Source organism: Lacerta agilis, chromosome 10 (genome assembly GCF_009819535.1).
Source record: "Lacerta agilis isolate rLacAgi1 chromosome 10, rLacAgi1.pri, whole genome shotgun sequence".
Lineage (NCBI taxonomy): Eukaryota > Metazoa > Chordata > Lepidosauria > Squamata > Lacertidae > Lacerta > Lacerta agilis.
The window spans coordinates 10210422-10226553 of NC_046321.1; the positions used below are offsets into that span (position 1 = coordinate 10210422).

Here is a 16132-nt window from a genome sequence, read left to right on the forward strand (position 1 = left end):
TTGAGGGCACAAGGAGAAGGGGACGACAGAGGATGAGATGGTTGGACAGTGTTCTTGAAGCTACTAACATGAGTTTGGCCAAACTGCGAGAGGCAGTGAAGGATAGGCGTGCCTGGCGTGCTCTGGTCCATGGGGTCACGAAGAGTCGGACACGACTGAACGACTGAACAACAACAACAACAACATGTAAAAGAGCGCGCAAGAGCAAACCGACAAGATCAGGCTCTTTATTTCATGAGTCTAGATGGAATACCTTATGCCAAGGCGTGTGTGAGAGAAAAAATCAGATGAATAAATTCGATTGAATGAGGAATATTGTTAAACTAGAGGCTCTCCTTAAGGAGGGGAGAGAGGAGCGGAACCTGGTAACTTGCATCAAAGGAGAGCTGGGAATTTCAGGCCAGGGAACTGATCTTGTTGTACCCACGGGGGCATGAAATTAAGGTATTCAAGGAAAATTCAAAAGCTTCAAACAAAATGAAGACCACGTCAGATAACAGCTGGAGTACCTGCAGCCTTTTAGTTTCATTGACATCTATCTAGAACATTTATTTTTAGCTCTGTAATGGTAAAATGGTTTATTTTTTTATATAAAAGATTAAAAAAAATAGTTCTTTAAATAGGGATCTTCTTAATATTTTGGACATGTGGATTGTGTATTGATAATCTGCACTGGTAAAGTTTATTTGAAAACGACTGCAGAGATGAAGTCAAGACCCTAGCCCTCAGTAGTTTCCAATCTACAGTTTCCCTAACAAAGGATTTAGCAGGCCAGCATCTGCAGCAGGGTGTTTGTTTGTTGTTTTTAGAGTGCCTTGCGTACCGGTAGTTCCTGCAGCTCAGAAGTGAAGAGCATCAGCGAAGAGGAGGGGAGTGCGGAAAAGGTTTTTGACAAGAGATCCAGCATCTTGAAATCTGTTTCCAGAGGTACCCAGTCAAGCTTTTCTGTGAGCTGACTGTTGAATGATGGTGTCGGGTTTAAAGCAGGGATGAGGATGTAGTCAAAGAGTTATCGAACTATAGGGTTGGAGGGTCATCTAGTCCAGGCCCCTGCAATGCAGGAATCTTTTGCCCCATGTGGGGCTCAAACCCATGAGCCTGAGATTAAAAGTCTCATGCTCTACCAACTGAGCTGTCCCAGGGCTGGCCCATGTGTTGCTGGACTACAGCTCCCCATCGTCCCTGGCATCCGCAGACATGATATATATTTACTGTATCAATTAAATATACTTTGACCCTGTAAGACCATTATGGGCTCTTGAGCTCCTGAGTGCTGGATTCATGAACACAAAGAGGTAAACACCATGCAGGATACAACAGGTTTTATTTTGAGTTGCATATGCAAAGCAAAAGGCACAGGGCAAAAGCCGGACTGCACACTGAGAGACTAGCGTGCGTTCTTCTTATAGATACAGCAGGAATTCGAAACTTAATTCATGACAAGGACAGGTGACTTATGGGAAAACACGTGAATTATAGGAAACCGAAAACAGAAACTAAGCGGCCTCCCAAAGCCCCCTCCTTCTTGTCTGAAATGTATCGGAGTTTGTTCTTGGCAAGCATTCTCCAAGGTAGCAACATAGACCCTAGCAAGCAAACAAACAGATCCCATTGTCTATTGAAGGTTGAATCTATCCATAGGACATGTGTGACTGCCAATCAACAGGAAAGCATAACTTCAATTAACTGGCAATAATACTTATTGCATTAGGCTTTTAGAATACAAAGGGTATAAATCAATAATTCCCATGCAGGGGAATGAGTCTACTAACTATGAAAATACCTTACAATCTTAAATGGACTGAATATTAATATATTGAAAGAGAGCAAACTAAACTCTCCCTTCTTGCTAGCTACATACCAAATGTCTTTGTTCTCGGGCACTGCGATAAGAAAGCGCCTGTATCCCAGCCAAGGCTGTGAGGCTGCCCCTGCTCTACTCATGTTAATTCAGAGCTGTCTCTCTTTCAGAGGCTTATAGAAACGATACACAAATATGCAATTAATACATAGCAACGATACATGCTAAGATACATAATTCTAACAAGCTTGAGGCTTTTAATTAATAAGACTAGTTCATAAGCTCATTAAAGGCTAACTCATAATTAATATTAATGGCACATTCCATTCTGACAAAAGGGGCTCTCCTTCCCCCTCCCTTGTGATGCTATTTCTGTGTTAACAGGCAAGGTGCTAATTTTATTAATAGACTCTAAGGCTCTTATGGTGCTGGAGGAGACTCTTGAGAGTCCCATGGACTGCAAGAAGATCAAACCTATCCATTCTCAAGGAAATCGGCCCTGAGTGCTCACTAGAAGGACAGATCCTGAAGTTGAGGCTCCAGTACTTTGGCCACCTCATGAGAAGAGAAGACTCCCTGGAAAAGACCCTGATGTTGGGAAAGATGGAGGGCACAAGGAGAAGGGGACGACAAAGGATGAGATGGTTGGACAGTATTCTCGAAGCTACTAACATGAGTTTGGCCAAACTGCGGGAGGCAGTGAATGATAGGTGTGCCTGGCGTGCTCTGGTCCATGGGGTCACGAAGAGTCGGACACGACTGAACGACTGAACAACAACAACAACAAGGCTCTTTGTTTAATTCCAGACAGTGCACCGTTATCTTTAACCTTGCAGACTCTGGCCGGTTTCCCAGAAATTGAGGCCTCTAAGAAGACTGTGTCTCTCTTAATATTAAGCAATACAGAAAAATATATTAATGCACAATGCTGTGAATAATACACAAATAAACAAGCTAAAGAAAGCATTTAAGCATTAAACATTAAAAGCATTTATAATTAATATGGAATAATTAGCAATATGGACCTGTCCCCTTCAACCCCAAGAGATGGTGTCCCTGTGGAACGCCCTCCTTTCACATGTCAAGGAGATAAAGAACGACACAACTTTTAGAAGACATCTAAAGGCAGCCCTGTATCGGGAAGTTTTTAATGCTTGATGTTTTACTGTGTTTTTATATATGCTGCAAGCTGCCCAAAGTGGTTGGGGAAACCCTACCAGATGGATGGGGTATAAAATAATAATAATAATAATAATAATAATAATAATAATAATAATAATAATAATGTTTGACTTTTTAACTCAGTCACTGCAACTGATAATTTCTAATTCAATCGTACCTTGGTTCTCGAACACCCCAGAATTCATACATTTCGGCACCCAGTTTTCCGGTTTTCAAACGTTCTTTTGGAACGTCCAATGGGACTTCCGTGGCTTCTGATTGGCTGCAGGAGCTCCCAGCAGCCAATCAGAAGCCACGCTTTGGAAGTCGAACGTTTCAGAAGTCGAGCGGACTTCCGGAACGGATTCCCTTCGGCTTCCAAGGTACGATTGTATCTGGAATATATTTACTGATACTTTGCAGTCAATGTATTGTGCCAAACATGGTGTTTGTTCTCCGCTCTGTGATTTCTGCATTGCAGGGGGTTGGACTTGATGACCCTTTGGGAACCCTTCTGGTTCTACAATTCTAGGATTCTATCGGTATATAAAGCCCAAATCAATTTGGGACCCAAACAGAGCAGCTTTTCCAGTGCTGCCCTCCCCAACAATAACCTCAAAATAGTGCACGGTTGGAGGCTGGCTGTTTTGAAGTGGGAACAATGAACAATAGCTGGCCATTTTCAATTAGAAACACGTCATAGTTGGGTGTGTGTGTTGGGGGCGTATGCAGAGTGCCCATTCAACACACCAGACCAGGGGTCAGCAAACGTTTTCAGCAGGGGGCCGGTCCACTGTCCCTCAGAGCTTGTGGGGGGCCAGACTATATTTTTTTTTTGGGGGGGATGAATGTATTCCTTTGCCCCACAAATAACCCAGAGATGCATTTTAAATAAAAGGACACATTCTACTCGTGTAAAAACACGCTGATTCCCGGACCGTCCATGGGCCGGATTTAGAAGGCGATTGGGCCGGATCCAGCCCCTGGGCCTTAGTTTGCCTACCCATGCCCCAGTCAGTTTGGGTAAGGTCAGTAATGAAAGGTATTTCCATTAACACATCCTCCCAACACAGATTATAGCCAAAGGCTAACCTGCCACAAATAGAAGGGTATTTATACTTTATTTTGTGCTGACTCACTCCCACAAGTTTGCTGACTCACGCTTGACCAGCTGCAGGGGCAAGCACACCCAATTCAACCCTTTCTTGTCCTTTTTCTCTGCATGCATAAACTTGCATACGCTAACAGTGTGTGGGGTTCCCCCCCCTCCCCAGTTCACATCTCATCCCTGCGGATTATTGGCATCAGCGAATGCGAACCTTTGGAAGAGCACGTCGTGGATTTGAACCAGTTCATCCCGGTGGGCGGCGTTTACCATTTCGATGCCCTGAAGCTCCCGCCTCAAGCCAAACTCGTCAAAGGCTGGACCATGGTGGAAGTGAGTTTCATCTTAAGAGGAAATGAGTAGAAATGTGCTTTGCTTGCCAAAAGGGCCCTTCTCACCCGGACACTGGGTTGTTGGGGGGTGGAAGGGAAGGGAGAAGATCCATGAGGACTAGTAACTTCCAATTTTGCTATTGGATCAAACATTGCTCCGCAGGTCTCTAGACATCCTTCCCATGTTTTATTGGATACTGGAAAAAGGCATTTCCCTTTAATATTTCTCCTCATTCCTCTTCTCTGGCATCTGCCATGCTCCTGTTGCTGTTAGCCAGTACACTGCTCTCTGAGCAGCAAGCCATGTGGGCAGGTGGAGGAATGAGTTCAAGGTGCTGGTGTTCAAATTCCTATGCAGCTTGGGACCAGGATACCGAAAAGATGGTCTCCTGTGCTCTGCAGGAGAGGGAATCTTCCAGATGCCGCCTTATCAGAAGGTCTGTTGTGCCCAGTGCAGGAACATGGCCTTTAATGTGGTGGCCCCCTTACCCTTTGAAACTCCCTCCCACTATGTATCAGACAGGCGCCATCTTTGTTGTCCTTTCAAGGCCTGTTGCCAACCTTTCTTTTTAAGCAGTCTTTTAAGTGGAGATTTTTAAAATCTCATTTGGTATCTGCATGGGATATGAAATTCATTGTTTTTAAATGAGGTTTTTCTTTTTAAAAACGTGTTTATATATGAAGGATTTGTTTATATATACCTTTTATTGCGGATTTCACAGTTCATTTATGAATCGTGAAGCGATTCATAAATGAAATTTGGCAGAGGAGGAAGATTCAGATTCTTCTCCAGCTTAAGTTTTGATCTGGAGGGGGGGGGAAATGTTTTGAGCTATAGCCCCTCACATCTGAAATGAGGAGCTCAGGCTACTGAAATTCATGCTTCCAAGCCAAGAAATATATTTCGTTGCTTGGGAATGCGAATCAGAAGTGAGCCCGACTTGCTGGGTGAAACAGGTCCATTTTCCAGACCGCAGTGATGTTTCACGCTGCAAAATCAAAGACAACGGTAGACGACCGAGTGATTCTCAACAAACACGGCTGTTGCGTCTTCTCTGCTACTTGCCAAAGGTGCTGGATACAGGCTTGGAGGTCTACCCCTACGAGGCAACATGCGACGAAAACGAGGATCCTTCTTCCGTGACTGTAGGGCTCACAGTCCGACTGCTGGACAGCGTCATCTATTTTGAAGAGCCTCTGATTGCGAGATGGGATTCCAAAGGTCCGATACGTCCATAAACGGCTGATGCAACCAGTTGCTCAATTCCAGCCTTTATCTACAACTGGTGACGCCAATGGAGGGGTAGAGCATTTGCAGGGGGAGAACTAGCGGATTGGGATCGCTTAACCCTTTCTCACTCCATCAGTTCTCCTCTGCCACTCTTTCTCCATACAATGATTTTTTTTACCTCCAGCTGCCTTGCAGGTTACAAATAGGTGTGTGTGTGTGTGTGTGTGCGTGTGTGTGTGTGTGTAGAAATCAGTATGAGTTGCACACCTCCTCCAAGAAAAGGGTTAATCACTTCCTGCCCACCTCCCCACCAGACCTCCAAATGAGGCCCAGAGGCATTCTGGGTAAAGTGAAGATGATAGACAGCTAGAACCTCTGTCTATACTTTGCAGTGCCTTGTTAAAAGGATAGTAACAAATAATACCATTTCAGAATGAGCAAACAACGGAGGGGAAATAGCTTTGCACAGGTAGGCGTCAGACGTTCAACACTGGGGGACATTTGTCCTGATCATCTTGGGGGAAGGGAAGGATGGCAGAGAACGTACTTCGCTAGTTTCTCTCCCTGCGCATCTCCAACTAAAACGGGGGCGAGGAACAAATTCTGGCCAGTGGGCTGGATTCTGACCACCCCATCCCCTGCTGGTCATTTTGAAGGTTGCCCACCCATCAGTTGCTGAGATTAGAATGGTGTCAGATGACCCAGAGTAATGTTTTGCCTTTTGGGGGTGCAGCTCAAGCCATGCCTTCCGAATAATATACTCTGCATCACCAGTTTGAATCCAGACCATCAGTGCAAAGTAGTATTTGTGCTTTTGGCCTTCCCGTAAGTGTTGTTCCAAGAAGGGCTTGCTAATCGGCACTGGGCAGCAAGCCCCACTTGCAAAAGGAGCAATTGAGAATGCATGTTACAGTTCTCGGTTGATCCTTTGCAGCCACATCTCTATCTGCCCCACACCTGCTGTCACATGTGGGGCAGATGGGCTGGGGAGTGGGGGATTGGCCTCATGGGTCAAGCTGGGACTTGTGCCCGGTCCAGTTTTGCCTCCAGGTTGGCATTTGCCTACTGCTAAGCGGAAAGGACCCGGTTTCAGGTGATACCTCTCTGAGACCCCGGAGAGCTGCTGCCAGTCAGAGCCGACATTACTGGGCTAGATGGATGAGACACCTAATGCGGTATAAGGCAGCTTCCTACATGCTCTCTGTGACTCCATGCCTTTTGGGGGTACCAAATGAAACCCTCTTCCTTTGTTCCTTTGAAACAGACAGAGGGCCTTCTCAGTAGTGGCACCCGCCCTGTGGAACACCCTTCCATCAGAGGTTAAGGGAATAAGCAGCTATCCTATTTTGAAGAGACACCTGAGGGCAACCCTGTTTAGGGACCTTTTTAAATATTTAATGCTGTATTGTTTTAACATTTGTTTGGGAGCCACCCAGAGTGGCTGGGGAAGCTCAGCCAGATGGGCGGGGTACAAATAAATTATTATTATTATTATTATTATTATTATTATTATTATTATTAATTATTATATGAAAGCGAAATACTGGAGGACGGACGACATCGGGGATGTGGTCTACAACATGCAAGAGAAAGAGATCGCTTTCAAAATGAACGGCTTCTTCACCGTAACACTGATGCAGGATGCTCACCTCAACATGCCGTACCAGTCATGGGAACTCCGGCCCAATGGGGCTGACGAAGCCTTCCTCACCATCCTCACCACCTTTGCTGAGGTGCAGATTCAAATCAAGGTACGCAGCTACAACCTGTAGCCCAGGGGTCGCCAAACTTACCTGTCCTCGGGCTGGTTCCTCCAGCGCTGATAACGCGGCAGAGCATGCGCCCATATGCACAAGCTATTTCTGGCACTCTGCTGACCCAAGAGCGGGTGGCGGCAGCGGGCGGCGGAGGTCGCTGCGGGCCGGATAATGGAGTCCCTTGGGCCGCATCTGGCCCACAGGCCTTAGTTTGGGGAAGCCTGCTGTAGCCCAATTCCGTCACAATGCAATGGAACTTAGGCCCATAAAGTTTGCAGAATCATAGAGTTTGCAGGATATTTCAGGGGCCTTTTTAGAGCTTTTAAAAAATAAAAACTTTCGTTCTTTTTTTAAAGAAAAAGTATTCCTCTAGCCCTTTTACTTGTGGCCGTACCAGGAAAAAATAGGTGTAGGGACAATTCTACCCAACTTCTTACCCAGTACATTGAGTGGTTAATGTGCATAACATCCGGACATTGTGCAGATTCACCAGGCCTCATGTAGAACGTCCCCATAATCTGTCCATTAGGTTGTGAACTGCCCTGAGATATATGGATGAAGGGTGTCAAACAAATTTAATAAATGAAAAAAATAAAATAAAAAGGGCAATTTTGCACATTTCCCAGCCAATATGCATTGTGGGATGTAAACACAGAGCAGCCAAACACAACACTCCTAGAGAGGACATGAAGGTAACTCAGTCCTCCAGGCTAAACTTCCTGTTTACCTGGACTGAGCTACAGGAACCAGAAGTAGGTGTGGTCTTACCTGGGAACCAGATCCCAAAGTAGATTGCCCATTTTGCCTCGTCCTTTGAAGAAGCAGCATGCTCTCTCTCAGCCTGCAGCTGAGAGAAGCAGAAGTGAAGCTTCTTTCCTTATGGAATCAGCTTCACCACATGTAAATATGTTTATCTAAGTTTATCTGCCTCTTTGAGCCTGTGACTCTTGGATGTCCGTGAGTAAACTCTATTACAGTGGTGCCCCGCTAGACGAAAATAATTCGTTCTGCGAAAATTTTCGTCTAGCGGGTTTTTCGTCTTGCGGAGCGGCAATGACAGCCGCGCTCCGCAAAACGAAAAGAAAAAAAAAAGACGGAAATTTTTCGTCTTGCGAGGCAGCCCCATAGACTTTTTCGTCTTGCGGGGCAGCCTTCCGCTAGACGAATGCCTTCATCTAGCGAGTTTTTCGTCTTGCGAGGCATTCGTCTAGCGGGGCACCACTGTATATCTAATAATCAAGTGCTGTATTGTGTCTTTGCTTTTAAGAGGGAACAAGGGGAATATACCAGGAATATATATATTTCTTTTATAGAGGCTCTAGGAAGCCTATGCAACCGTTTTCCAGTGTGTTTTAAAAGGGAATGTAACTCTGCTAAGTTTGGAGCTTGCTCACACAAGCTGGGATTGAGATATATAAATAATATATACTCATCCACACTCCTAAACATTCCCACATGCATAACCTCCAATAGGTGTGTGATCAGGGGAGTGATTGCAAGAGTTTAGCTTCCCAGTGGCCTGTGGTTCCCTGGCAGATAGATGCCAACATGTACATCCTCTCTGCCCTGCGTACTGATCTGTAGTAGTTCTTAAATTTATTATTTACACCTGCAATGTAAAGTTAGGTGCAGGGTGGCCACCTGTAGCTTTTTACGGTCAGGGGTCCTGAACTGGCCGGCATTGCATTTTCAAGCTGCTTTTGCCGCAGTGCCACAACAGAACTATCTGCTCTTGCAAAGGGGACTGCCTCATCTCCATTTGACTTGCTTTCATGGGCTTGTTTACATCCATGCCCACATCAGAGATGCTGGGAGAGAAGGATGTGGCACACCGGCTCCTCTCTGAGAATAGCCAGGAATGTGGAATCAGTGGCTTTCCATATGTTGCCAGACTACAACTCCCATCACCTGTGACCTGTGGCCATGCTAGCTGGGGCTGATAGGAGTCGGAGTCTAACAGCATTGGGCTTGCCGCAGATTCGCCGGCTGGCAGTGCGATATTCCCCTATACTCCAGAAGTAACCCTTCTCTGCTGTAAGGTGGAAAGTGCCCTTCCATCTTCAATTTGGGAGGGCAGAGGAAGAAGTTTGCATTGGTTGCCAGATGTTTATGGCATGATGGCAGCAAACTGATGATAACCCTTGCTTTGCTCCCGGAGGCAGCTCAACCAGTGTATGTTAGCTGGCATCACCACCATGGAAGACGTCACTCTTCTCAGTGAGCTGAGAGGGGTGTGGATGAGCCCCCTAGCTCTCACCATTGCTCTGAAGAGGGCTGGAATGAACATCTTCCCGGCGGAATACTCTCCTAAGTACGTCTCCGTCAACAAAAAGGTAAGAGACCAGGGCTAACTTTCTACATCCATTCAGATCTTACTTTTGGTTGCAATGCCTCATTTTTCAGAAGATTCCAGGGCAGCATACGAAAAGCATGAAGGGAAACGAAGATCTGAGCTGCCAAATCGATGACCGGGAAGGTCAGAACGAAACTTGAGGAGTAGAGAAGGCATTTTAGCCTAAAGTATCATTTGAAATTATGCACTCTCTCATCTACAGATCGAGAATTGCACCCATTCAGCATTCTTAAGCAATCTGAGCTCATTCGTGTTCGGAATGGATTTTGAAGGGTGTATTTTAGGATAAAATACATTTAGAAATGTGTGCATTGAACCCCCCACCCCTTTTAAAAATATATTCTGTGCTAGAATACAGAACTTAGATATGAATTTCTGTAGCCCTATCAACCCGAGCCAGCATGGCTCCATTATCCAAGGGTGGTGAAAATTGTTGCCCAGCCAAACATGGAAGCCCAGAGGTTCCTGCAGCTCTTCCCCACCCTCCTTGCCTTTATATGTTGTTGGCATCTGTCTGTCTCGAGGGACAGTGGAGTGTACCTCCATGGGAGAAGTCAAACTGAAGTGACCTCCCTGGGGTACAAGGCTAGGCAGTGCATATATGGAGGTCCTGGGGGTCCCAGGTGAGAAGACCCCCATCTCAGCCTCGCTGATGTGACCCAAAGAAAAGCAGAGCAAGACGTTTAGCAGTAGCAGCCTGGCTGCAGGAATTGTAGGAAGGTGATGTGCAAGGTGCCATCCAACTGTCTTAGGGACCCCACTCAGGATTTGTGTAGGGTTCTCTCCTGAGCCAAAAGGCAGTGGATGTTTAGGGTCAGAGTTTTCCTTCTGCTAGGTGGGCTACCTTCCCAGGTTGATGAGCCCCATCTGCCCCTCACCTCCCTCTACAGCATGTGCAGAAACCCCTTCTTGGTCTCTGGGCTCACTATTGGTCTCGTCTGCTCACTCCACCGGAGCCTGTCTTTGCATGTTATAACAAGTAAACATAGAGTGGTGGTTTGTGTTTGCATGCCTCATGTTGAGAGCGATGGCCAACATTTCTTTTATTGATCTGGGGGCATCGAGTTTAACAGGACACAAGATCCCACTTTCCATTAGAAAGTGACATCTGTGATGTCGAATGCCTTCAGTTGGAGAGGTGTTTCAGTCTTGTGTTTCTGTCTGTCTTCTTGTTTTCAGACACTTTTAGCAGAAATCACCAGTTACCAGCAAATGGCACTCATCGCGTGTTCCTTTGCCTTCAGCTGGAGCAAATGGAACTTGCTGAGCGGAGAGGAAAATGTGGTCTTCAAGGTACGAATGGGCTGTGCCAGAATCCCTACCCTTCATTAGTGCAGGGCTGGTATCAGTGCTGAAAGCACCCCACAAACCACCAGGAATATCTTCTCCACTTGCCCTGTTTCTCCTCTCTATTGTTGGTTTCCTTTTCAAGCTCCCTTACCTGCGTTCTACAAACAGGAGCAGGCACCTTTCCTGTGCCTTGCCCTCATCTCCTGTGCAAGCAGGTAGCCACTGATGGTGGTCGGCGGCAAGGCAGGCAGGGAAGACCACCTGGTAGAGGCATTTTGCCCTCTCAGAATCTGAATATATATGGCGAGTGTGCTATCATCGCTAACCCCGCATCAGGGATCAGAATGGTGCCTGCCTTCCCCTTTGCTTAAACCTCTGTTTCCCAAACTTGGGTCTCCAGCTGCTTTTGGACTTCAATTTCCACCACCCCTGACCACTGGTCTTGCTCACTAGGGATGATGGGAGTCCAAGAACAGCTGGAAACCCAAGTTTGGGAAACACTGGTTTAAACCATGGTTATATAGCATTACATATCTGCATCAGTGCTGCAATTTACATTAACCAGGTGCTTTCAGGTTGGTTACAAGACCAAACCTGGTTAGCACTAATGATGAAGATGCCAGGCTATATACAATGCTTTTGGGGGGGGGGGATGAGGGTTAAGGGGTGCACACGAGGAGGAAGCTTATCGGTCCATAAAAAGTGTTCTAAAGAGACATTTCAGGAAGCTGGGGGGGGGGGGAGCAATTTGCACCAGTCCAGGTTCTCCTATGTAGCAATAGGGCGGGAGCAGCGGTTTTTCCCCCTTAGCATCGCTTTCTGAAAAGGAAACCTGCAGGAATGCCTAGAATGTAGGGATTAGGGGAAGCCAGTGCTGACACTTAGCAGAGTGAGTGAGTGTGCAAAGCTTGTTTCAGCCTTCAGCAACTGAAACCCAACTTGTACACACCACTGCCCTAAGGGCTATCCCCTCCGGATGACTGCAGTCCCCATCATCCCTAGCCATCGGCCATGCTGGCTGGGGCTGATGGGAGCAGGAGTCCCACAGGTTAGTAAGGTAAAGGGACCCCTGACCATTAGGTCCAGTCGTGTCCGACTCTGGGGTTGCGGCGCTCATCTCGCGTTACTGGCCGAGGGAGCTGGAGTACAGCTTCCGGGTCATGTGGCCAGCATGACAAAGCTGCTTCTGGCGAACCAGAGCAGCGCACGGAAACGCCGTTTACCTTCCCGCCGAGTAGTACCTATTTATCTACTTGCACTTTGACGTGCTTTCGAACTGCTAGGTGGGCAGGAGCTGGGACAGAGCAACAGGAGCTCACCCCACATCGCGGGGATTCGAACCGCCGACCTAGGCTCTGTGGCTTAACCCACAGCGCCACTCGCGTCCTGCAGATGGGGACTGCAGTCATCTGGAGGGGATAGCCCTTGGGGCGGTGGTGTGTACAGGTTGGGTTTCAGTTGCTGAAGGCTGAAACAAGCTTTGCACACTCACTCTGCTAGGTGTCAGCACTGGCCATGCTGGCTGGGGCTGATGGGAGCTGGAGTCCCACAGGTTAGCCCCTCTGAAAAAGAAATATTTCAGTGCCATCCTCCAGCCCCCCCCCCATTTTTTAAACAAACAAACAGTACTACTTCCAAGCCCATCAGGTTATTGGCTATAACAACTCCTGCCTGTCCTGTCGGTAGATCTGTGAACACCTTACAAAAGAGCCAGTATGGGATAAAGGATGGGCCCTCGTGATGTTCAACGGGCAGAGAGCTCAGAGGCTCCAGCTCACCGAGGACAGCGACAACTTCTCAAAGAATATAGCAGAGGACACGGAATTCCACTCCACCCTTTACCACCTGATCAAAGACTTTGGCAGCGAAGAAGCAATGGAGAGAATTAGGCAGGCCCACCACCTTTTCATTGACGTCGTTTACCAGCTGCTGCTTTCTACCAAGTTACTAACGTACTCTTGAGAAGCCACGCACCGCTTAAGAACTTTATTGAGTCGAAGACACTCCTGTCAATAAAATAAGAAGTTGATGTTTGCAATAGGTTCAACATTTCAGATGCATTTTTTCCTGGGGGGGGGGGTAAGAATAAATAAATACCTTACTTTGTAAGCTATTTGTGGACAAACTATATTCACTCCCAAGTGTTTCCTAAAACATATTTCCTAAGAGCTTGCAGCTTCAGTATGATTGGGGGAGGGAGGGGAGGGAGATTTTTTTAAAAAAATTCAGAAGGCAAACTTGCGGTGCCAGAAAGCATCAAACTGTGTTTCGTTTTGAACTGAATGATCAGGAAATAACTTGCAAGGGCAGGGCCTCCAGGAAAAATCAAGATGCTGTATCTGGAAGCTGCATTCTTTGGTGAATGGGGACCTTGGATGATGCTGAAAGTTCAGGGAGCTCGGAGTATCTACCCCTTTGCGCCTGCCCATTGAAAAACCACATGGCAAGACGGCTCCCCGTCTTGATGTCCGAAAGGTACCTCGTCTTGAACTCCCACCAGTGAATTATACGGGAGGTGGAGCTTGGTGCTGGAGGCGAGTATATGGCCACAGCAGCTGCTGCACGGATGTCCAAGCATCCCCTGTCCCGACAGGGGCTCCTTCTGCTGGGCTCTGGAAGGAGAAGCCCAGGAGGAAGGTCGAAAGAACAGCAAGGAGCACCACCGCAAAGACGGAGATGAAGAGAGACTTGCTGGTCCTGCAGATGGCAGTCCGGAGAGAGGAGGCCCAAGAGAAGAAACTGCTACACCTGCAGGGAAGAAAAAAGCATGTGGGGAGGAGACTTTTGGTGCTTTGCGCTAGGACTCAGTTGGCAACAGCATAGGCAATCGAGACTTGCAGCAACTTGTGTTACAACACGTTCTAAAGTAAATCTGGAGATCTTCATTGGGTTCATGTAGCAAGGAGAGGACCTGCTGAAATGTGCTTCAATTTCCCTGTTTAGAATTTTGGTTTTAGAACGGCTGAGCCACCATCAGAAATGGGTTGGGCCACTGGGAGGACCAAAATGGGTAGGCAGGCAAGGAACAGGAAACAAATGAAGAAGGGGGTGCCAGGATTTGTGTCTTAACATTGCAGCCCCACCATTTGACAACGTAACTTTGTTAACCTCTCCAAGGATCTGCGTGGGCAATGGGAAATCTCTTCCACGGACATCAGAAATAAATGCCGGTCGCACCATGTGTATGTTCACCTTTAAATGTGAACTGAATTCTTCCCATAGCTGTCAAGTTTCGGATTTGAAAATAAGGGATCAGCAGCCTCACCTATCCCGGGGACAGTCACATGGCAGTGGTGGGTGGAGCCAGAAGCAAAAGTGGGCGGCACTGGTGTGAACGCACGCAGTAGGCTTACTGTATTTTGGAAATGATGCCCGTGGGCTACGATGCCTGTAAGTGCGGGAAATGGCTCCCGCTTGCTTTGAGGCTGCAAGGAGGCGAGGTCTTCCCAGTCCCTGGCCAGCAGGGGGAGGGAGAGGAGCTGCTTCCTTTGAAAAAACAGGAAATTAAAGGGATATAAAAAATAAGGGATAGCAGCGGGAAACTGCTTGAAATAAGGGAGATTCCCGGGGAAAACGGGATATTTGACAGCACTGATTCTTCCCCCTCCCTGCTCAGGAGCTGCCTTTATTTTGCTGCCACTGGCTCAGATTCAGTCGCTTGAAAAACCCCAAATTCCAAGCGTGCACTTTCCCTCTGCCACTTACAGTGAGTGCAGCCCCCATTTTGATGAGCTGCTTTCCTTTTCGCTGAGCTTCCAAGCTTTGCTTCCTCGCATCTCTGGAGCCGGCGGTTCCAAGGGAGTGCTTCTGTAAGGGAGAATTTCATGTAAGGATACCGTCAGCTGGCGAGCTTACGCATTGCTTTGACAAAAGGATTAGCCCCACAAATGCCCCTCCCCTTTTCATTGCAACCGTATGAGGAGGAATTGCCTTACATGCTTTGGGTTGCTACACAAGACTCCTGGTGGGCATAAGAGGCATTTGCCAAATGCAAAGTTTCTAGTCCTCTGCAGCATTTCCTTCCCAACGCAGGAAATCGCTTTTCCTCCAGGATATTATCATCCTTACAGCTTTAATCCATTTCCCCAGCCAAACTGGCCCCCAAGGCAGCTCACGATATTAAACACAACCCAGTTCAACAGTATGCAGTTAAGCTTTAATTGAAATTGTACAACCAGCTACACATAGCTACATGAGAAAACCTACAGACAGCTTTGATATCATGGTCCAGATCAGGGGTCGCCACCTTGGTGACCTCCAAAGACAGTTGAACTACAGTTCCCACCATTTGTGACCATTGACTTAAGAGCTAAGAACCACCCCACTCGATTGGGTCAATTGCCTCCTCCTAGTCCAGCATTCTGTTCTCACAATCAGAGGCCTCTGGGAAGCCGTCAAGAAGCCTACAACATTTTCCAACTTCGGAATTGGAGCCCCAAGAGCAACTTGTTGGCTACCCGTGGTCTAGACAGTATCCTAGACCACAAAGGCGTCTCTCCTTTTTAAAGTGAGAATATAAGAGCCTTTCTCAAAAGACTAAAATAAGCTGGCTAGAGCAAGACAAAAAGGGGGCCACTATTAAGAGGGACCTGGATTTCAGGAACTTGCAGTCACCTTCTCTGGACATGTGTAACTCTTGGAAAGAGGCTTATGGGGAGAAGGTACTCCTTCAAAATATTTCCATTGGATGTCCTCTTGATGTAAGGAAATTGCAGAAACTTCCACCTCTCACACACAAATGTGCTGTACAACTATGGCTTAAACCAGGGTTATCCAACTCTGGTTGGACCAATCTGTCCATTTTCGTTTCTCTCTCTTTAGTTTCAAAACTCTACATCAGTTTGCAACGATTTGTTTTTTTTAAAGTCCTCACGAAAACTCACCAGTGAATTTCTTCTCATAGACACAACTTTGCATTTAATTTTGCTTATTAGACACTGCAAACCAATTTCCCCCTAACGCAATGCATTTTGTATGTTATCTTCACTAACATGTGCATTTCTACGCACAATTCTCCCATATAGATTTTTTTTCTGCACATTACACTGCCGGGAAACTGCGTTGCACAATTGCGGGAAGTGCAATTTTCGAATTAGGCAGGT

At 46.9% G+C, this 16132-nt stretch overlaps 2 protein-coding genes across 2 annotated transcripts in view; one reads left to right on the forward strand and one right to left on the reverse strand.

Annotated features, from left to right (window-relative positions):
• The window catches only part of CASC1 (cancer susceptibility 1), a 33102-nt gene extending 20078 nt beyond the window's left edge, over window positions 1-13024 (forward strand). Inside the window, exons 10-16 of the mRNA XM_033162556.1 lie at window positions 810-927; window positions 4237-4400; window positions 5471-5621; window positions 7167-7381; window positions 9550-9720; window positions 10920-11033; window positions 12717-13024. Coding sequence (XP_033018447.1) covers window positions 810-927; window positions 4237-4400; window positions 5471-5621; window positions 7167-7381; window positions 9550-9720; window positions 10920-11033; window positions 12717-12992 — 1209 coding nt within the window. The 3' untranslated portion in view covers window positions 12993-13024. The remainder of the gene's footprint in view (window positions 1-809; window positions 928-4236; window positions 4401-5470; window positions 5622-7166; window positions 7382-9549; window positions 9721-10919; window positions 11034-12716) is intronic.
• Window positions 13025-13108: 84 nt separating this feature from the next.
• The window catches only part of LOC117054097, a 57081-nt gene continuing 54057 nt past the window's right edge, over window positions 13109-16132 (reverse strand). Inside the window, exons 36-37 of the mRNA XM_033162557.1 lie at window positions 14736-14837; window positions 13109-13778 (exon numbers count right to left, since the gene is read on the reverse strand). Of these exons, the coding sequence (XP_033018448.1) occupies window positions 13535-13778; window positions 14736-14837 (346 nt within the window). The 3' untranslated portion in view covers window positions 13109-13534. The remainder of the gene's footprint in view (window positions 13779-14735; window positions 14838-16132) is intronic.